We start from the raw sequence: 22,386 nt of genomic DNA on the forward strand, positions 1-22,386 counted from the left end.
TCCAGCGGCGTATCTTTGCGGCGGTGTAACGTATCCGATTTACGTTACGCCTCCGCAACTTAGACGGGCAAGTGCTGTAGTCTCAAAGCACTTGCTCCGTAAGTTGCGGCAGCGTAGCGTAAATCGGCCGGCGTAAGCCTGCCTAATTCAAATTCAGGGGGGACGTGTTTTATGTAAATCTTCTGTGACCCGACGTGATTGACGTTTTTCACGAACGCCGCATGCGCCGTCCGTGGAAATATTCCAGTGTGCATTGCTCCTAATACGCCGCAAGGACGTATTGGTTTTGACGTGAATGTAAATTACGTCCAGCCCAATTCACGGACGAGTTACGCAAACAACGTAAAATTTTCAAATTTCGTCGCGGGAACGACGGCCATACTTAACATTGGTACGCCGCACTTCCGCCACCATATAGCAGGGGTAACTATACGCCGGGAAAAGCCTAACGTAAACGGCGTAACTTTACTGCGTCGGCCGGGCGTACGTTCGTGAATTTGCATATCTAGCTGATTTACATATTTTGACGCATAAATCAGCGTACACGCCCCTAGCGGCCAGCGTAAATATGCAGTTACGATCCGACGGCGTAAGAGACTTACGCCTGTCGGATCTAACAGATATCTATGCGTAACTGATTCTAAGAATCGGGCGCATAGATAACGACGGTACAACGCAGAGATACGACGGCGTATCTGTAGATACGCCGTCGTATCTCCACTGAGAATCTGGGCCTAGGAGTCTGGAATAGATTGGAGTATGGGGGTGGTGGCGCTGCCTACCCTTCCACCTAAGAAGGGATGCGGAGGGGAAATAGGACCCTTAAGATGATAAAAATGATAATATCTGCAATTACCAATATGTGTCAATAAATACATTTGTGCTCAACAGTGTATTAAAAGATGTATGTGATAAGCACTAGTGTTGAGCAGAATACGCCATATTCGATTTCGCTATATATCTCGAATATATAGTCGAATATTCGAGATATATTCGCTAAATTCGAATATTCGTGATATTTTATCGAAATGAAATGATTGCGAATTTTCGCTATTGCGAATGCGAAAATAATTGCGAATTTTCGACAACAGCGGAAGGAGCACTCTGATTGGCTCAGAATATTCGTGATATTTTGCACTCTGATTGGCTCAGAATATTCGTGATATTGTATCGAAATTTCGCAAAATGCAAATGCGATATTGATGGCGAAATTTCGGAAGGAGCACTCTGATTGGCTCAGAATATTCGTGATATTTTACAATACAAAATAATTGCGAAATTTCGACAAATGCGGAAGGAGCACTCTGATTGGCTCAGAATATTCGTGATATTTTACAATACAAAATAATTGCGAATATTCGGCAAATGCGGAAGGAGCACTCTGATTGGCTCAGAATATTCGTGATATTTTACAATAGAAAATAAAAAGTGTTTTGCATTGGTGGTGATTCTTTACTCTATCCATCTGTCACAGCCGTTTGTCAATAAAACACCTTGAAGATTGAACACGTTCATGCTGCATGCTTTGGACTTTTTTTCACTTCACATATCAAAGACATTTTTATGAAAGATTATTTTTCTATTATTGGGACTATATTTCTTTATATATTTGTTTCACTGTGTATTTCACAAGTTATTTGCACTTGCTTATTTTATAATTTGCCCACATGTCTTGTCACTAGACATATTTTTTATTCTTGTAGAGCGACTCCATTTTCTGTCTTGTATTAATTTATGTTGTATAACATTTTTGAGTTGCTGCTGTATTCTCCCCTTTTTTTAAGGTATGCGCAATTTTTTCCTTCTTACAAAAAAAATAATATCAAACATACAAATATTCATAACAGAAACATACACAAAGCCCCCCCCCCCCTTTTGCATCAGAGACAATCAGAGTTCTCCTACCACAGTTATCGAAAATTCGCAATCATTTTCGCATTCGCATTTTTTTTATATTCGGCAACATAAAAGGATCGCCTCAGCTTAGCTACTCGGCCCAGGGTCTCTAATCATACCAGCAATGCTTTTAGACGTCGATAGGATGTGATCTGTTTTAAAAATAAAATTGAAAAAATGCGAATATTCGGAATAGCGAATATTCACCGCGAAATTCGAAATATATCGCGAATACTCGAATATGCCATATTCGAGCCGAATATTCGCAATACGAATATTCGTGAGCAACACTAATAAGCACTTCCATAAGCAGTATGAGCAATAATCATGTGCCTTTGCCGTATATACAGTATTATCAGCTGTCACCAACCAATATGATAACAATTGTGTGATCCGTGTACACTGTGCGATACCCTGTGCAGATCTAATAAATATATTATATATATATATATATATATATATATATATATATAATGCCCTAATACCAGCAAGAATGGTACCAATACAAAATCCGACAGAATCGACGGAAGCACCCCTGCGGAAGGGCCTGCCTCTTCCTCTGCCTGCCATTTTTTAAGAAGGTATATAACAAAATCTGTCGTTTTGGGGGACCACTGGTTTATCGCACAAGTTCTGAAACTTTTTTTTCAGGATTTTTTTTTTAATGTGTGTAGCAGAGGTAACACAGCGAAAGAGGCAAAAATTCAGAAGTAATCAAATACACCACCAGTCACAATGCTGCACCATACAAATCCACTATAATATGCTTTCTATATATGAAAGTATATTATGGGCTAGATTCAGAAAGACTTACGACGGGCGTATCAGTAGATATGCCGTCGTAAGTCCGAATCCGCGCTGTTGTATATTTAAGCGTATGCTCAAATTGAGATACGCTTAAATGTTGCTAAGATACGACCGGCGTAAGTCTCCTACGCCGCCGTATCTTGGCTGTCTATTTACGCTGGCCGCTAGGGGCGTGTACGCTGATTTACGCCTAGAATATGTAAATCAGCAAGATACGCCTATTCACGAACGTACACACGGCCGTCGAAGTAAACATACGCCGTTTACGTAAGGCGTTTTCAGGCGTAAAGATAAACCACCAAAAAGTATGGACGTCGGCCAGCCATCAAATTTTTCACGTTTTACGTCGTTTGCGTAACTCGTCCGTGAATGGGGCTGAGCGTAAGTAACGTTCACGTCTAAAGCATTGAATATTTGCGGCGTGATTTCCAGCATGCGCACTGGGATACTTTCACGGACGGCGAATGCGCCGTTCGTTAGAAGCGTCAAATACGTGGGGTCACTAGTAATTTGCATACAACACGCTCCTACCAGCCTATTTTGAATTAGGCGGGCTTACGCTGGCCCATATACGCTACACCGCCGTAACTTCGGGCGCAAAATCTTTCTGAATACGGGACTTGCCTGTTAAAGTTACGGCGGCGTAGCGTATATGCGATACGCTACGCCCACCTAAAGATAGGCAAATTTCTCTGAATCTAGCTATATAAGTGTATTTTACACCTATATACTGCAGAGCAAGTAGCACACCTATATCAGTGCTTGAAAATACATTTGTGGACCTGTTAGGTAGCGATTTGTGTCGCTTAAGTCTGTCCCTGCTGGAAACGCAAACCTGTCCCTACACTGACAAAAAGTATATGAATGTATTACACACCTATGTACTGCAGAGCAAGTAGCACACCTATACCAGTGCTCGAAAGGACTTTTGTGGACCTGTTAGGTAGCGATTTGTGTCGCTAAAGTCTGTCCCTGCTGGAAACGCCAACCTCTCCCTACACTGACAAAAAGTATATGAATGAATGTATTACACACTTATATACTGCACAGCAAGTAGCACACCTATACCAGTCCTTAAAATGACTTGTGTGGACCTTTTAGATAACTATTTGATTGAATACAGCCTGTCCCTGCTCCAAACAGCACCCTCTCCCTACACTGACAAAAAGCAGAATGTAAGATGGCCGCCAGATCAGGTCTATTTATAAGGTAGGGGGTATGTCAATGTGCTAAAAATGTCTCAATTGGCTGTCCTGCACCACCTGATGGATGTGTCATAGGTCAAAGTTCTTACCCATGTAACATTGCGGACCGCCGCGAACATCGCCAGATGTCCGTCGGTTTGGCGGATCGAGAACGAGCAAAGTTCGCCACGAAACAACCGCCGGCGAACCGGCAGGCCATCTCTACACAGTACACCAAGCGGGAATACTTGCAGATCCCTGCCTGTGGTAATAATTTGAGCAGATCCCTGCCTGTTGTATTAATATTAGAACACCAGCAAATCTATTGACGTAGCTTTAGGTGCACACTGTGCAGAGGACACAGTACACCAAGTGAAAATACTTGCAGATCGTCCACTGCCTGTGGTATTAATAAGAGAACAACAGCTATTGTATTCACGTAGCTTTAGGTGCACACACTGCAGAGGACACAATACACCAAGTGAGAATACTTGCTGATCAGCCACTGCCTGTGGTATTAATATAAAAAACAACAGCAATTGTATTCACGTAGCTTTAGGTGCACACTGTGCAGAGGATACAGTACACCAAGTGAGAATACTGCAGCTAGCACAATCACCTGCCTGCCTGTCACTGTCGGTATATTAGGAAGAGTGGATCTAGCTAAACTCAATACAGTGTATAAATATATATACAGCACCTGGGATGCATATATATCCTCTACACACTCTAATGCCCTGTACACACGATCGATTCATCCGATGAAAACAGACTGATGGATTTTTTCATCAGATATCCGATTAAACTGACTTTCATCAGTCGTGCCTACACACCATCGGTTAAAAAAAACGTTTGTGTCAGAATGCGGTGACGTAAAACACAACGACATGCTGAGAAAAATGAAGTTCAATGCTTCCAAGCATGCGTCGACTTGACTCTGAGCATGCGTGGATTTTTAACCGATGGACGTGCCCACAGACGATCGTTTTTTTCTATCGGTTTTTTAACCATTAGATCATTTTAAAACAAGTTCCTAGTTTTTTAACCAATGGATAAAAAAACGATGGGGCCCACACACGATCGGTTTGTCTGATGAAAACGGTCTGTTTTCATCAGACAAACCGATCGTGTGTACGTGGCATAACTCGAACTGACTAGCCTGCCTGCCTGCCTGATCTATCTAACTTAAAAAAAAATGACACTCTCTCTCTCTGTCCACTCTTAACCACCGCAACACACTACACAAGGCCAACTTCTAGGCGACCTTATATAGTGTGGGGCGTGTACTAAACCCCCTGAGCCAAAATTGGCCAAAGCCACCCTGGCTTTGGCCAATTATGGCTCTCTGTTTTTTGCGCGCTGTGATTGGCCAAGCATGCGGGTCATAGTGCATGCTTGGCCAATCATCAGCCAGCAATGCACTGCGATGCCTCAGTGAATTATGGGCCGTGACACGCCGCTCTAATTTGGCACGAATGGCCCATAACGTTCGTATTTCGACGAACGGTCAAACATACCATGTTCGAGTTGAACATGATTTCGACTCGAACACGAAGCTCATCCCTACTGTAGATACAAAATGAGCTATATTGGCTTCAGGTCTGTTTTTTTGTGTAGTAAGTGGTAAACCCAGATGCACATGTTCAGATAAATGTGATGTCATGTACAGCAATAATTATATATTTTACATTAGGATAGTTCGTTATATTTTAATGACCTTTGTTATGTCCTACGTAAATCATTCTTGCAGAGTCAAAATGTCCTTCTATAGCTGAGCCATCAAATGCTCGAGTGATAAATCCAAAGACTGAATATTTTAATGGAGATGAGATAGAGATTGAGTGTGATACTGGATATCAGATGTATGGTTCAGAAAAAGGTCTATGTAAAGATGGAAAATGGCAGTCTCCCCCTTGGTGCACAGGTAAGTCTTCATTTTCAAATTTGTATTGAAATATACTAAACATAAATTAGACATTATCTTTCAGTGTCAGGATTGCCAGGTTTAGTCCGCATATGTGTTAGGAGGCAGCATTTTTAAGGGCGCTTTCACACGTGTGACAATACCATGTGTTTATTTGAAATGTGCATTGATTTTCATCCGAATGCATTTTAATCCGAATTTCAGGGATTTCAGCGTTTGTTTTAACAAGCGTTAACGAATGTGCAAAACCTGAAATCCGAAAGATCCAACATAAAAAATGCTTTATTTTCGTTTTGTTGCCACAACAGTTCGCTATATATAGAAGATTCAACATGACAGTGACAATAGTGATCTGTGTCTATCGAACCTGTGGTCGAATGTGCCTAACCTAACTCTATTAGTCCAAGATTATTCGACAGAGAGAAAAGATTCGACATTACAGAGACATGAAGATTCGACAAATCAGCTAAAAACATACGATCGCCACAAACGGACATTTATGGTCAAATGCTCTGCCCATAGGCTATAAAAGTATTCTAATGTTGTTTGACTAGTAATAATAATTAATAAATATATTTATTACTATTCATACAACATTAGAATTCTACTATAGTTTGTGGGCGGAGCATTCGACCGGAAATGTACGATTGCGGCGTCGTACAGTTCAGCTGCTTCGAAGGACACCACAAACCTTCAATGACAGATTCAACCTTAATTTGGATTTTTGGACGAATGCATTTTTGAACGAAACAAAATAAAAATGAATTTCTGGAGTGATTAAATGTATTTTTTGGACGGAAGCGGAATTTCGAAACAATATATTTCAGTGTGCACTTGTCTAGTGTTTAAGCGGCATTTACTCTGCATTTTGAAAACCTTATAACTGCCCTTCAACGGTTAACACCTCATCCCTTTGAGGCTGGGTTCACACTACTACACTACTTTCATCCTACTTTGCTCTGTGTTCAATGTTTCCCTATGAGAGCGTCTTGTAGCGTCCTACACAAGTCGGTCCGACTTTGAAAATACTCCCTGTACTACTTTTGGTCCTACATTGATCCTACTTCAGGCCCATTGAATATCATTGAAGTCGGACCAAAGTAGTATCCTGTTCATGAAAGTAGGATGGATGTAGGACCAATGTAGGATAAATGTAGGACCAATGTAGCAGAGCAAAGTAGGATGAAAGTAGTGTAGTAGTGTGAACCCAGCCTGATGTTCACACTACTACACTACTTTCATCCTACTTTGCTCTGCTACATTGGTCCTACATTTATCCTACATTGGTCCTACATCCATCCTACTTTCATGAACAGGATACTACTTTGGTCCGACTTCAATGATATTCAATGGGCCTGAAGTAGGATCAATGTAGGACCAAAAGTAGTACAGGGAGCATTTTCAAAGTCGGACCGACTTGTGTAGGACACTACAAGACGCTCTCATAGGGAAACATTGAACACAGAGCAAAGTAGGATGAAAGTAGTGTAGTAGTGTGAACCCAGCCTTAGGCATGGGGCAGGGTCAGAGCCTCACTGGCCTTTCCGGCCCTGCCCCTCCCTGCTGGCTGTGAAATAATAGGTATCATTATGTAGAGCACGGCGCACCGCTGCCAGCCTGCTTCCCCTGTGGCAACATCACTCTCAGGGCCATCATAGGGGCCCCCAATTTCAGGGCAGCATGGGCTCAAGGACCAGCTGCTTTGGGGAAAGTGCAGGGGCCCCAGTGCCCAGCTGTGCCCTCTCATTAAGACAGCCCTGTGTATGCTACCCCATCCCTTCCATCTCCTGTTCGTTCTTCTCATTTACTTCCCTCTCCTGTGTGTTCTTCCCCTTCCTTCTTCTGTGCCTTCTTCCCCTTTAATTCCCTCTTCTGTGCGTTCTTTTCCTTCCCTCTCCTGTGTGTACTTCCCCTTCACTTCCCCCTCCTGTGTATTCTTCCCCTTCCCTATCTTCTTCTGTGCGTTCTTCCCCTTCACTTCCCCCTCCTGTGTATTCTTCCATTTCCCTTCCCTATCCTGTGCGTACTTCCCCTTCCCTATCTTCTGTGCATTCTCCCCTTTGCTTCCTTCTCCTGTGCATTCTTCCCCTTCACTTCCTTCTCCTGTGCGTTCTTCCCCTTCACTTTCTTCTCCTGTGCGTTCTTCCCCTTCGCTTCCTTCCCCTTTGCTTCCCTCTCCTGTGCGTTCTTCCCCTTCCCTTTTCTGTGTGTTCTTCCCATTCAATTTCCTCTCCTGTGTGTTCTTCCCCTTTGCTTCCCTCTCCTGTGCGTTCTTCCCCTTCGCTTCCTTCTCCTGTGCGTTCTTCCCATTCGCTTCCTTCTCCTGTGCGTTCTTCCCATTCGCTTCCTTCTCATGTGCCTTCTTCCCCTTCACTTGCTTCTCCTGTGCGTTCTTCCCCTTCGCTTGCTTCTCTTGTGCGTTCTTCCCCTTCACTTGCTGCTCCTGTGCGTTTCTCCCATTCGCTTTCTCCCCCTTCACTGTCTTTAAAGTCACTTTCTTCCCCATCACTTTTTTCAGTGTCACTTTCTTCAATGACACTTTTTTCAATGCATTTCATTTCCTCTCTTTCCTTCGGGGCAGCGTGGGCTCAAGGACCAGCTGCTTTGGGGAAAGTGCAGGGGCCCACATGCAGCTGGGGCCCCTGGGCAGTGCCCAGGTGTGCCCTCTCATTAAGACAGCCCTGCCCCCCCTCCACAGGTATCTGCCCTCCCTCCCCCCCCTGAAAGGTGCCAAATGTGACACCGGAGGGGGGAGGAATGTGGACAGTGGACGTTTCATTTTTGGGTGGAACTCTGCTTTAAGAAATTTGATTCTCTAAATTTTGGATATATTGGATATGTTTTATATCAAAGTAAGAAATATAGTGTTTTTTCCCCAATATTTTCGTGTATAAGAAAAAAAAAAACAGTGGTTGGTCAAAACTACCAAAAGAAAGGTCTAATTGTGGGGGAAAAAAATTATACAAATTTAGTTTGTGTTCAGCATTGCATGACTGCGAAAATAAAGTAGCGCAGTGCTGAATAACAACAAATGGCCTGGTCATGAAGGGGGTAAAGTTTTCTGGAGCTGAAGTCGTTAAAGGGGGTTTGTTTGTTTACATCACTTATGTTGACATTTAGGGCAGGTTCACAACAAAACACTGAGGGAAACCTGTGTTCTGTGCATGTTTTCCACACTGCATTCAAAAAGCACTGCAGTTGTGATCTACAGCAGGTGTCAATGTTAACTTAGGCCCTCTTCACACTACCGCAACTTCAAAGTAAAGCGATTTTTCCGGGAATGCCTGTGTAATGCCCCGTACACACGATCGGATTTTCCGCCAGCAAAAGTCTGATGTGAGCTTTTGAACGAAAATTCCAACCGTGTGTATGCTCCATCGTACTTTTGCTGTCAGATTTTCCCCAGCAAAAGATTGAGAGCTGGTTCTCAAATTTTCAGACGGGAAAAATTCTCATGGGAAAATACAGTCGTCTGGAGCAATTCTGACACGCAAAATTCAGACGCATGCTTGGAAACAATTTGACACATGCTTGGAAGCATTGAACTTAATTTTCTCGGCTCGTCAGAGTGTTCTACGGCACTGTGTTTGTGACGGACGAAAGTCCAGAGAACTTTTGTGTGACCGTGTGTATGCAAGCCAAGCTTGAGCGGAATTCCGTCAGAAAAACCATCCAAGGTTTTTCCGACGGAAAATCCAATTGTGTGTATGGGGCATAACTCTCATCAAAGTCAGACCAAAGTAGTACAGTAGTACAGATATGAATGGTACTCATTGGAAATAATGGGGTTTGACATGCCATGTGACTTTGCAGTCCCAAGTCGCATGACAAGTCACACAAGTGTGAAATAGGCCTTAATGACACCCCAACCGCAGGTCACAAACAGTGTGTGTGCCTGGACCGGATCGCATGATATCTTAGTACCATGTGATCCGATTTCTGTGTCTTTTATAAAGATATTGCATGCATTACTTTTGCTGCAGTCCAGCGTGATTTCAGCCAATTCAAATGAATGGGCCTCAATTGTACTGCACCAGAATCGCACTGGAATACATAGCGCGTTCCTGTGCGATTCATGGTATGTACTGACCCTTAAATCACAAAGTTATCTTTTATATGAAAAAAAATGCTTCCACTTTGAATAAGAGGTGACATTTGTGTTTTTAGAGAAAAAACGATGCACAAGGAATCCACCACAAATACCTAATGGCGAGATCAGTGAAGAATCTGTAGCAGACCAATATTATTCTGGAAGCACGGTGAAATACAGATGTGCAGATGGTTATCGCATCATTGGCTCTGATGAAAGTAAATGTATTGATGGAAAGTGGCTACCACTACCTACCTGTGAAGGTAAGAGGTTTGATAAAGTTTCTTGTCAAATATTAGAATGTAAATACTTATTGTAAAGTTTAAGTTTCATAGCAGACCTAAAATGATTTTCTAACTTAAAGTGGATGTAAACCCGAAATGTATTGCCACAAACAGTTAATCCAGCTCTGAGCAATCCTCTTTTCTTTTTTCAGTGAGATAAACGGACAAACAGGAGAAAACTTTTGTCCGTTCCTCCCCCTTGCTGTGAATGACAGGTTATTTACACATCTCATGTACTAGCCTGAGTCAGGCATTCTTTTTTAATTCCCACCCCACTCCTTTTTTGAAGTCATGTGGTTACTTTTCTGGATTTTGACTGGATGTTAGTGATCATAGCAGAGTTTAGTGTAATGAATACACAAGAGAAAATGCATGTTGACAAGGGGAGTGCAGAGGTGGGCGGGGGGTCTACTGAGATCACCACTCCACCTACTGAGCTCCAGACAACAGACCCACCCACAGAATGTGCAGTTTTTCAGTTCTTATAACAGACAAAAAGGAGACATTTGACAGGTAAGGATACATGCAGAGGCATGTATATCCTTATAGATCAGCACTATGGCATGAGATTGGGCTTACATCCACTTTAACTTTTCACATCTTCTATCTCCACACTAACCCAATATGTAGAACCCCCCTTACACTTACCTGACGGTGCTTCTGGGCTCATGTGCATACAGTGCTAGTGATTGTCTTCCTGTACAGCACCAATACCAGAGAAGGGTGAAGCCCAGAACCCCATCAGGTAAGTGGAAGGGTAATGTCTGTGTAGCACTACCCCCGCAGGAGCTGCTGGTTATATTTTGGGTGGCACCTTACCTCTATATTCTTGCTGTCCAGGGTTAAAGGAGAGTCCGAAGAATTCCAGTGTCCACACACAATGTACATCTTTTCTCTTTGGGTTTATTTGGGAGAACTTTAGTAGAAAAGAAGGATGAGGGGTGGAAGGGTAGGTAGGTTCAGGTGCACAGTCACCAGTAAGGAAACACTCCTGTTTCCAGCAAACAGTTCTAGCCACTCTAGCCAGATTGGATATTGCTCACTCGGATAGGTCCCTCTCACTGGCCTAGCAGCCGGGATGGTGCACAAAATAAAGTACAGTCTCTGCCACAGACCTTCCTTTCTTGATGAGACACTTTGGTCTGGAATCCTTTGCCACAGGATTCAGCACCCGGATCTCTTTAGCTTTGCTTCACTAGAACTTTTACATCGGACAGGCGACACTGTCAGGCCTCTCGTGTATGGTGCACCCTTAGATGAAGTTTCCAGGCCTTCTCCCAAGGCACCAGCCTCTTGCATGGTCTTTACCAGGATAGGTCCTCCCCTGGTTTCCTTCATCAAGTGGCTTCCTCCCGCAGGACGGACAGCACAGGATCACCTCTGCAGACAGCCAGACAACTGGGCCCACCAAATGTGGTCCCGGAGCCATGATTCACAGCACCCACCTCAGGCCAGGCGGTCCACAATGGGCGAACGGACCCTGTACCAATGGCGTCTGTCTCTTAAGTACCCCTCCCCAGCATGCACAGCAGGGCAACCACTACTGACTCGTTGCTGAGGGGGGACACTCAATGTACCATGTCCTGGCTGCTGCCACTGTTGGCCTGGGGTGGTAACAACACCCCCAGGGGATCAACGGTGGATACTTCCAGCACAGCCATGGCTAGAACAGCCATGGCTAGAACAGAGGCTAAATTGCCCTTAATCATTCTGGTCTGAGCCAAATAACAGCTCAGACCCCCATTAAATTTAAAGCAGCGCCTGTTCATCAGGAGCAGGGCGCTACATCTGCATGTGAGGTAAGTGAGAGGGAGAGCGGGATAGAAGTCAGGTTAGAAAATTACTTTGTCCACATTGGCATAATTCATGTGTCTGAAAGTAGCACCTGGTACCTAAGGCTGGGTTCACACTGGTGTGACACGACTGCCATCCTACTTTGGATCCGACTTTGCCCTGCTACTTGAAGCCGACATACGTCCGACTTTCAATGAACAGGGATCCGACTTGGATCCCCGCCAATACCAGGCACTGTGTTCAATATGAATCTTGAGGGGGAACTTCACACCGAATTTTAAATAAAAGGGTTCCCCCTCCAAGAGCATACCAGGCCCGGTTCGGTCTGGTAAAGATTTTAAGGGGAACCCCCTATGCTGAAAAAAACGGTGTGGGGGTCTCCCCAAAATCCATACCAGACCCTTATGCGAGCACACAACCCGGCCGGTCAGGAAAGGGGGTGGGGACAAGCGAGCGCCCCCCTCCTGAACCGTACCAGGCCGCATGCCCTCAACATGGGGGGTGGGTGCTTTGGGGCAGGGGGGCGCCCTGTTGCCCCCCCACCCAAAGCAGCTTGTCCCCATGTTGATAAGGACAAGGGCCTCTTCCCGACAAGCCTAGCCATTGGTTGTCAGGATCTGCGGGTGGGGGGCCTATCAGAATCCAGGAGCCCCCTTTAATAAGGGGTCCCCCAGATCCCGGCCCCCCCACCCTATGTGAATGAGTATGGGGTACATCGTACCCCTACCCATTCACCTGGGGGGAAAATGTAAAGAAAAAAAAAACACACTACACAGGTTTTTAAAGTAATTTATTAGGCAGCTCTGGTGGTCTTCTTCCGACTTTGGTGGTCTTCTTCTGACTCTCCGCTCTCTTCTACCGCTTTCCGGTTCTTCTGTCGGGCTCCTCCGCTATCTTCTTCCATCTCTTTTACTAGCGTTGGCCCGGTCTTCTCCGTTGTCTTCTTCCCTCTTCTTTTCTTCCGATGTTGACACAAAGCTCTCTCCCGCTGTAATGCTGTGTGCATGGTGCGCAATGATTTATATAGGCATGGGGCTTGGTCACCAGGTGATGTCACCCAGTGACCCCGCCACTCATGACGTCACAGTCCCATCATGCCCTGGGACTGTGACCTCATGAGGGGCAGGGTCACCGGGTGACATCACCCGGTGACCATGCCCCATGCCAATATAAATCATTGCGCACACGGCATTACAGCGGAAGAGAGCGTTGTGTCAACATCTGAAGAAAATAAGTGGGAAGAAGATGACGTAGAAGACCGGGCCGAAACTTGTAAATGAGCTGGAATAAGATAGCGGAGGAGCCCGGCAGAAGGCAGAAGAACCGCAGAGTCGGAAGAAGACCCCCGGAGCTGCCTAATAAATGACTTTAAAAATCTATGTAGTGTGTTTTTTTCCCTGACATTTCCCCCCCCCCCAGGTGAATGGGTAGGGATACGATGTACCCCATACTCATTCACATAGGATGGGGGGCCGGGATCTGGGGGCCCCCTTATTAAAAGGGGGCTCCTGGATTCCGATAAGCCCCCGGCCCGCAGACCCTGACAACTAACGGCCAGGGTTGTCGGGAAGAGGCCCTTGTCCTCATCAACATGGGGACAAGGTGCTTTTGGGTGGGGGGCCGCAGGGTGCCCCCCTGCCCCAAAGCACCCGCACCCCATGTTGAGGGCCTAGTACAGTTCAGGGGGGAGGCGCTCGTTCGTCCCCACCCCCTTTCCTAACCGGTCGGGTTGTGTGCTCGGAAAAGGGTCTGGTATGGATTTTGGGGGGACCCCCATGCCATTTTTTTGGGCATAGGGGGTTCCCCTTACAATCCATACCAGACTAAAGGGCCTGGTATGCTCTTGGAGGGGGAACCCATGCCGTTTTTTATTTAAAATTTGGCGTGGAGTTCCCCCTCAAGATCAGCAGAGCACAAGTCGCATTCCAAAGTCGGGTCATGCAAGACGGCGTTCCGACTTTGATCCGACTTCAATGATATTCAATAGGCTGAAGTAGGATCAAAGTCGGACCAAAGTAGTACAGGGAGCATTTTCAAAGTCGGACCGACATGTGTCGGACCAGTTAAGATGGCTCCCATAGGAAAACATTGATTTTAACACATAATGTGACATGAGCTCCCAATGTCGGCGCATTTGTCGCACCAGTGTGAACCCAGCCTGAGAGGATATATCTGGACAAGTTAAATAATGTAATGTTCATTGGTAATTTTGGTCAATAAATAACGTTTAAAGTAATGACAAAAATCTTGAAAAATTTGGTAAATCGTGAACATTTTCTCACACACTATAAATGGTAAAACCACCATATGTGATAAAAAGTAAGCAAATGACAATACTGTGTAAGACTCACAGTGGAAAGATTAAAATAGTAACAGAAAACTTAAAGTGTGCAAAAATTGCATAAATCATGAGCAATTACTCGCATATATAAATAGTGGAATTATCATATTTGAAAGTAAAAGAACAATTGACAATACTATGTGAAACTCATAGGTTGAAATTCTAATAATTGCACAAACCTGAATAGATGTGAACAATTACCCATACACTATATACATTATTCTCAAATGCGATGATAAATGCACTTAAAACAGTCCAGTGTAACACTCTTAAGCCCTGTACACACGATCGGTTTCTGATGGAATCAAATCCAATGTTGTTCAATGCATTGCCGGCAGTATTACCGCGTTGTCCCATTGTTTTCAATGGGAAGGAGCGGTGGAGGAGCAGTAAACACACCACTTCTCTTACAGCTCCAAAGATGCTACTGGCAGGACTTTTGGAGCGGTTCCGCCAGCGCATCGCCTCAGGCTTTCACACTGAGAATGCAGGGCAGGAGTTTCCCAGGTGGTATTTAGGCGCTAAAAATAGCGCTAAACCGCCTGAAAAACTCCTCAGTGGGAAAGGGATCTTACCGAAGTCCAGGAAGTTCATTGAGGACTACATGCCATCTACCGCGGTTGCAGATGGTACTTAGTTCATATGTAGAATGAATAACATGGCTGTGTGGGCAGAGCCCCTCATGGCTGCACTTTTTTCAAATTTTGGGTGTGGGGAGAAGGGAGGGGTCGTCGGGGGTAAGTTGCTGAACATGTTACATGTTACACCCTAAATACTGGTGTAACATGTCCAGATAGGTGAACTTTTCCTTTAAACATGTTATGTTTACTGACCTCTTCCTTTCCTGAATTAATGATTCTTACTGATCAGTCCTGTTTTCATTCATAACTAAAACATAGTAAACTGTGTTTACTATGCTTCAGCTGGTGAATGATCAGGAAACCTCTGTACAGAACACTTCCTGTTCATTAACTCTGCAGTGCTGCTGAGGATTCAGAGATAGAGATTGATGAAAATAAATCCTCAATCCCCTTTCCTGTTTCATCAGAAGTCTGTTTAGACCCTCATATTTTACCAAAGACCCCCCCTGAAGCAGTTGTACAAACGCAGCTGTGGGTCCTAATTTGACAGGTGTTCAGGTGCGGATAATGAATACAAACTGTACTGTGTTCAGGGCCACGTACCAACACTTGCACTCCTGTCAAATTCGGACCAGAGCGGTGTTTGTACAGCCACTTTGTCCCCATAGAGCAGGGGGGTCTGTAACTGATCGGTCGCAATCTACTCGTTGATCACGGGCAGATTATGGGTAGATCACATTCTATTCCCTGCCTTGCCGACCCACGGCATAAAGTGATTCTCCCCCACCTGCGGAGTGGCACATGGAAGCATTATACCTGAATGTATTGCACAGATTTTCTGTCATCTATCCCAGAATAAGTAGACCTGTCATTGTGTCATAGCAGCTTTCCTGCACTGCTTTGCATGTGGAAGCAACTGTTTCTTCACTACAGACAGTGGCGTCACTAGGGTTGGTGTCACCTGGTGCAGAAAACAATGGTGTCACCCCCTCCCCCCCTCGACCAACTATAGTCCCCCTTCAGTACAGACCACCCTCCCTCATTATAGACCCCCCCCCCTCACTAAGTACAGAATCCCTTTCTTCAATATAACCCACTCCCATTAAGTACGTATCCATCAGTGTATACCTCCCCTCAGTGCAGACCCCCCCATCAGCATAGACACCCCCCAGAACAGACCCCCTCCATAAGCATAGACCCCCCTCAGTGCAGCCCCTCTCCATAAGCATAGATCCCCCCTCAGTGCAGGCCCCCCTCTCCAGAAGCATAGATCCCCCTCAGGGCAGACCCCCTCTACAAAAAAAAATAGATCCCACTCAGTGCTAACCCCCCCTCTCCCTAAGCATAGTCGACCCCCCCTCAGTGCAGCCCCCCTCCATAAACATAGATCCCCCTCACCCTCAGGGCAGACCCCCTCTACATAAACATAGATCCCCTCAGGGCAAACCCCCTCTCCATAAGCAGAGATCCCCCTCAGTGCAACCCCCCCCCTCCATAAGCATAGACCCCCCTCAGTGCAGAACCCCCTCTCACCTCCCATAGCACCCCCAGGCTATATATATATATATATATATATATATGTGTGTGTGTGTGTGTGTGTGTGTGTGTGTGTGTGTGAGAGAGAGAGAGAGCTGTGTCCAGTTCCCACACCCACCGCCCCCCCCCAAATGAATTTTTCTTTGTTTCTGTTATAAAATTTAGCAAATTAGTATTTTTTCTTCATAAATTTTGGCCACAATTTATACTGCTATATATCTTTGGTAAAAATAAGTACAAATTGGTGTATATTATTTGGTCTGTGTGAAAGTTATAGAGTCCACAAGCTGTGGTGCCAATCTCTAAAAATTGATCACACCTGAAGTACTGACGGCCTATCTCAATTCTTGAGACCCTAACATGACAGAAAAGTATAAATACCCCCCAAATTCCCCCTTTTTGGAAAGAAGACATTCCAAGGTATTTAGAAGGAGGCATGGTGAGTTTTTTAAAGTTGTAATTTTTTCCCACAATTCTTTGCAATATCAAGATTTTTTTATATTTCTTTTTTTTTTCACAACATTTTCATATTAGCAGGTTATTTCTCACACACAGCATATGCATTCCACAAATTACACCCCAACACACATTCTGCTATTACTCCTGAGTATGGAGATACCACATGTGTGAGACTTTTACACAGCGTGGCCACATACAGAGGCCCAACATGCAGGGAGCACCTTCAGGCGTTCTGGAGCACCCAGGCCAATTCTGACATTCCTCTCCTACATCTAAAAATCATCATTTATTTGCTAGAAAATTGCATAGAACCCCAAAACATTATATATATTTTTTTAGCAAAGACCTTAGAGAATACAATGGTGGTCATTGCAACTTTTTATCTCTCACTGTATTTGCGCAGCAATTTTTCTAACGTGTTTTTTACAAAAAAAACTGTTTTGTGCTTAAAAAAACAAATCAGTAAATTTAGCCCAATGTTTTTGCATAATGTGAAAGATGAAGTTCCGCCGAGTAAATAGATACCCAAAATGTCACCCTTCAAAATTGCACACGCTCGTGGAATGGCGCCAAACTTCGCTACTTAAAAATCCCAATAGGCGACGTTTTAAATATTTTTACTGGTTATATGTTTTTAGTTACAGAGGAGGTCTAGGACCAAAATTACGGACACTCCCATGTGCGCGCCCCAGGGGGCGCGTGGGAGCGCGATTCTGGAAGGCCGTTAATTAACAGGCCTCCCAGAGTTAAGCAACCACCCTGTAGCCGTACTTTTGCTATGGGGCGGTTGTCAAGTGGTTAATATGCGGTATACCTTACCCCATAAATTATGCAATATAAAAAACAAAGCTGTGCTACAATACACATAAAAGTGCAAAAAGTGTTGTTCAATATTGTACCCCAATTTCCAACCAAGAGTTAATATACTATTTAAATTATGCATTTATGTATTCTGTGCAAACAGATCAATTACATATAAAGTGCATGTGATAAAGTCTCCATAGAAGTGACATAATCCCATTAATAAGTGTCCCAGTCCATGAATACTCAGTGCTGCACTAATGCTAGAATGGTCAGATAGCGCTTTAACTTATATATTCTACTTCAGATCATTCTCCCATAGCCATGGTCCTGATATTCACCAAAAAGGATAAACCAGAATGGATAACATAGTGTAATATGCCCTTTATTTAATATAGTGCCAAAAAAGTTAAAATATATTGCATTTACATGTACCGGTGGCCTCCTGGCACCTGGATGACTTGCCGACTGTATTGTACTGGAACGCTGCTGCTCTGAACCGTTTGGGGGCCTGCATGCCTCCTGATGATGTCCGTGTAGTGACAAAATGGGTAGGGGTAGGACCTCCCTTAACGCAACTTCCCAATTGGTTTGACATACTGATATGTCAGTTAATAAGTTAGTAATGCAAGAGATGTCAGGGAGGAGAGGGTGTCATCAGCATAGAGATAGTATTAGAAGCCATGGGAGTTTATCCAGTAACCAAGGGAGGGGGTTTAGATAGAGAAGATAAGGTTTCACAGGATGGAGCCTTGGAGGACCCCTACAGAAAAAGGAAGTGGATAGGAGGAGACAAAGTTGCAGGCAACATTGTAGGAACACTATGATAGGTAGGGGGAGAACCAGGAAAGAGCAGATTTGGAGGCCAGAGTAACGTTTTTTGATGAGGAGCTGGTATTCAACGGTATCAAAGGCAGTAGAAAAGTCTAGCTGTAAGAGTATGGAGTAGTGGCCATTGGTTTTAAATTTGATTGGAAAGCATTGGCCCAGATTCAGTAAGCAATTGTGCCTGCGTAACCATAGTTACGCAGCGCAATTGCTGACTTGCGCCGGCGTAACGAGTTCTCCTGATTCAGAGAACTCGTTACGCCGACTGCAGCCTAAAATCTGCGTGGCATAAGGCTCTTATGCCACGCAGATTTTAGGCTGCATTCTTGCGATGACCGCTAGGGGGCGTTCCCATTGTGGTCAGCGTATAGTATGCAAATTGCATTCTTACGCCGATTCACAATGTTGCGCGCCCCCTGCGTACGCAAGTTACATCGTTTCCGTACGGCGTGTTTAGCGTAAGGCTGCCCCTTCTAATAGCAGGGGCAGCCAATACCCGGCGTTCCCGCGTCGCGACGTTCAAATTTAACGTCGTTTGCGTAAGTGAATCGTGAATGGCGCTGGACGCCATTCACGTTCACTTTGAAGCAAATGACGTCCTTGCGACATCATTTGCCGCAATGCACGTCGGGAAAGTTTCCCGACGGAGCATGCGCTCTACGCTCGGCGCGGGAGCGCGCCTAATTTAAATGATTCCCGCCACCGGCGGGATCATTTACATTGCGCGTGCTTTCCCCTGGGCAATTTTGCCGGCACGCCCTCCCAATTTACGGAGCTACTGCTCCGTGAATCGAGGGAAGCGCAAAGTATTTGCGGGGGCGCAGGGCAAAATCGTCTGCGCCTCCACAAATAGAGCGCAATTCTTTCTGAATCCGGGCCATTGTATTTTAGGAGGGTAAATTTCACAATGTTGCGCGCCCCCTGCGTACGCAAGTTACGTTGTTTCCGTACGGCGTGTTTAGCGTAAGGCTGCCCCTTCTAATAGCACTGGCAGCCAATGCTAAACTATACCCGGCGTTCCCGCGTCGCGACGTTCAAATTTTACGTCGTTTGCGTAAGTGAATCGTGAATGGCGCTGGACGCCATTCACGTTCACTTTGAAGCAAATGACGTCCTTGCGACATCATTTCCCGCAATGCACGTCGGGAAAGTTTCCCGACGGAGCATGCGCTCTACGCTCGGCGCGGGAGCGCGCCTAATTTAAATGATTCCCGCCCCCGGCGGGATCATTTACATTGCGCGTGCTTACGCCTGGCAATTTTGCCGGTGCGCCCTCCCAATTTACGGAGCTACTGCTCCGTGAATCGAGGGAAGCGTAAAGTATTTGCGGGGGCGCAGGGCAAAATCGTCTGCGCCTCCGCACATAGAGCGCAATTCTTTCTGAATCCGGGCCATTGTATTTTAGGAGGGTAAATTTGTATAGGATGAAAGCTTTTAGGGATTTGATTTTATGCCACAGTTGCTGAAGAGCATGGCTGCCTCTTGAGATATCTGTTGTGATCAGATTGCCAAGGATGTAATGGTTGGAGCCTAGTTCTTTGTGCAGTGAGAGCAGCAAGTGCATCCATGAAAGCAAAAAAAAAGAAAACAAAAGCAGCCATTACATTTAAGGATTGGTAAGCTGCAATATAGGGCCAGATTCACAAAAGAGATACTAAGGCGTATCTCCTGATACGCCGTCGTATCTCTGAGAGTATCTATGCGGCTGATTCATAGAATCAGTTGCGCATAGATAGCCCTAAGATCTGACAGGTGTAGTAATTGACTTACACTGTCGGATCTTAGGATGCAATACTTTGGCCGCCGCTGGGTGGAGTTCGCGTCGTTTCCAGCGTCGGGTCTGCAAATTAGCTTTTATGGTGATCCACGAAGGTACGCGCGTTCGTTACGTCGTCGCTAGTTGGTTTTTCCCATCGCAAAGTTAGGCCTGCTTTTTCATGGCTTAACTTTAGACGAGCCATGTTAAAGTTATAGCCGTCGTTCCCGCGTCGAATTTTTTTTTTTGGCGTAAGACGTCCGGGAATACAAAAGTACGTTACGCACGTCGCCGTTCAAAAAACATGTCGGGGCGCCGTAATTTCGCGCAAAGCATGTCGGGAAATTTTCACACGGAGCATGCGCAGAACGTCCGGCGCGGGAGCGCGCCTAATTTAAATGACACACGCCCCATTTGAATTAGGCGGGCTTGCGCCGGACGGCTTTACGTTACACCGCCGTAAGTTTACACGCAAGTGCTTTGTGAATCAGGCACTTGCGCTGAAAACTTGCGGCGGTGTAACGTAAAGACGATACGTTACGCCGCCGCAGTTCTTTATGAATCTGGCCCATAATGTTTGCTTTTGGGTTTAATACTGATTTAAAGAAGAATTATGTGTTCATTAATTTGTAAGAAATGTATTGGTTTTAAGGGGGAATGGGTGGAATGTATATATACTTATTGTATCTCACAAAATTAGTACAACCCTCACAAACCCGCGACGCGCCAGAGGAGGCGGGGTCACCCATACACGTCATTGGGTAACCCCTGGCTTTCGCCTTGCGTCAGAGAGGGGGCGGGGTCACCCACGCATGTGACAGGTGGCCCCTCCCTAAGCTTTAAAAGAGCTGTCACACCAAGTGAGCATCATTCGATCGGGGGGGGGGGGGGCCCCCATGAGGTGGTATCGTTTGTAGCGTTGTGTTTTTTTTCCGTATCGCTTGAGACAGGATTACATCGTTGGAACCTTTTTTTAATTTTATTTTTAATAAAGGACTTGTCCCAAACTGTCTCCTGTGGTATTTAAAATGTTTACACTTTTTTTTGTAAAATGGTAGGGGCACAATGTACCCCGTTACCAGTTCACATGGGGGGGGTGGGATCTTGAGTTCCCCTTTGTTAAAGGGGACTTCCAGATTCCAATAAGCCCCCGCCCGCAGGCCCCCACAACCATCAGGCAAGGGTTGTGGGGGTGAGGATTTTGTCCCCATCAACATTCTCCCCATGTTTACGGCATGTGGCCTGGTACAGTTCAGAAGGTGGGCCGCTCTCTCGTCCCCCCCCTCTTTTCCTGCAGCCTGCCAGGTTGCGTGCTCGAATAAGGGTCTGGTATGGATTTTTGGGGAACCCCACGCCATTTAAAAAAAAATGGCGCAGGGTTCCCCCTTAAAGCGGGAGTTCACCCGAATTTTTTTTTTTAACCTTAGATTGATGCTCATTTTGTCAAGGGGAATCGGGTAGTTTTTTTTAAATCAAAGCAGTACTTACCGTTTTAGAGAGCGATCTTCTCCGCCTCTTCCGGGTATGGTCTTCGGGACTGGGCGTTCCTATTTGATTGACAGGCTTCCGACAGGCTTCCGACGGTCGCATACATTGCGTCACGAGTAGCCGAAAGAAGCCGAACGTCGGTGCGGCTCTATATGGCGCCTGCGCACCGACGTTCGGCTACTTTCGGAAAATTCCTGCAGCCTGCCAGGTTGCGTGCTCGAATAAGGGTCTGGTATGGATTTTTGGGGAACCCCACGCCATTTAAAAAAAAATGGCGCAGGGTTCCCCCTTAAAGCGGGAGTTCACCCGAATTTTTTTTTTTAACCTTAGATTGATGCTCATTTTGTCAAGGGGAATCGGGTAGTTTTTTTTAAATCAAAGCAGTACTTACCGTTTTAGAGAGCGATCTTCTCCGCCTCTTCCGGGTATGGTCTTCGGGACTGGGCGTTCCTATTTGATTGACAGGCTTCCGACAGGCTTCCGACGGTCGCATACATTGCGTCACGAGTAGCCGAAAGAAGCCGAACGTCGGTGCGGCTCTATATGGCGCCTGCGCACCGACGTTCGGCTACTTTCGGAAAATTGTGACGCGATGTATGCGACCGTCAGAAGCCTGT

General features: G+C 45.4%; 1 protein-coding gene across 10 annotated transcripts in view; it reads left to right on the top strand.

Moving 5' to 3' along the window:
* The window catches only part of LOC120946232 (complement factor H-like), a 3,139,400-nt gene that overhangs the window by 460,750 nt on the left and 2,656,264 nt on the right, over positions 1–22,386 (top strand). For all 10 annotated transcript variants that reach the window (XM_040361064.1, XM_040361066.1, XM_040361056.1 and 7 more), the window contains exons 12-13: positions 5,638–5,811; positions 9,979–10,164. In XM_040361064.1, the coding sequence (XP_040216998.1) occupies positions 5,638–5,811; positions 9,979–10,164 (360 nt within the window). The remainder of the gene's footprint in view (positions 1–5,637; positions 5,812–9,978; positions 10,165–22,386) is intronic.

This window comes from Rana temporaria, chromosome 7, assembly GCF_905171775.1.
Source record: "Rana temporaria chromosome 7, aRanTem1.1, whole genome shotgun sequence".
NCBI lineage: Eukaryota > Metazoa > Chordata > Amphibia > Anura > Ranidae > Rana > Rana temporaria.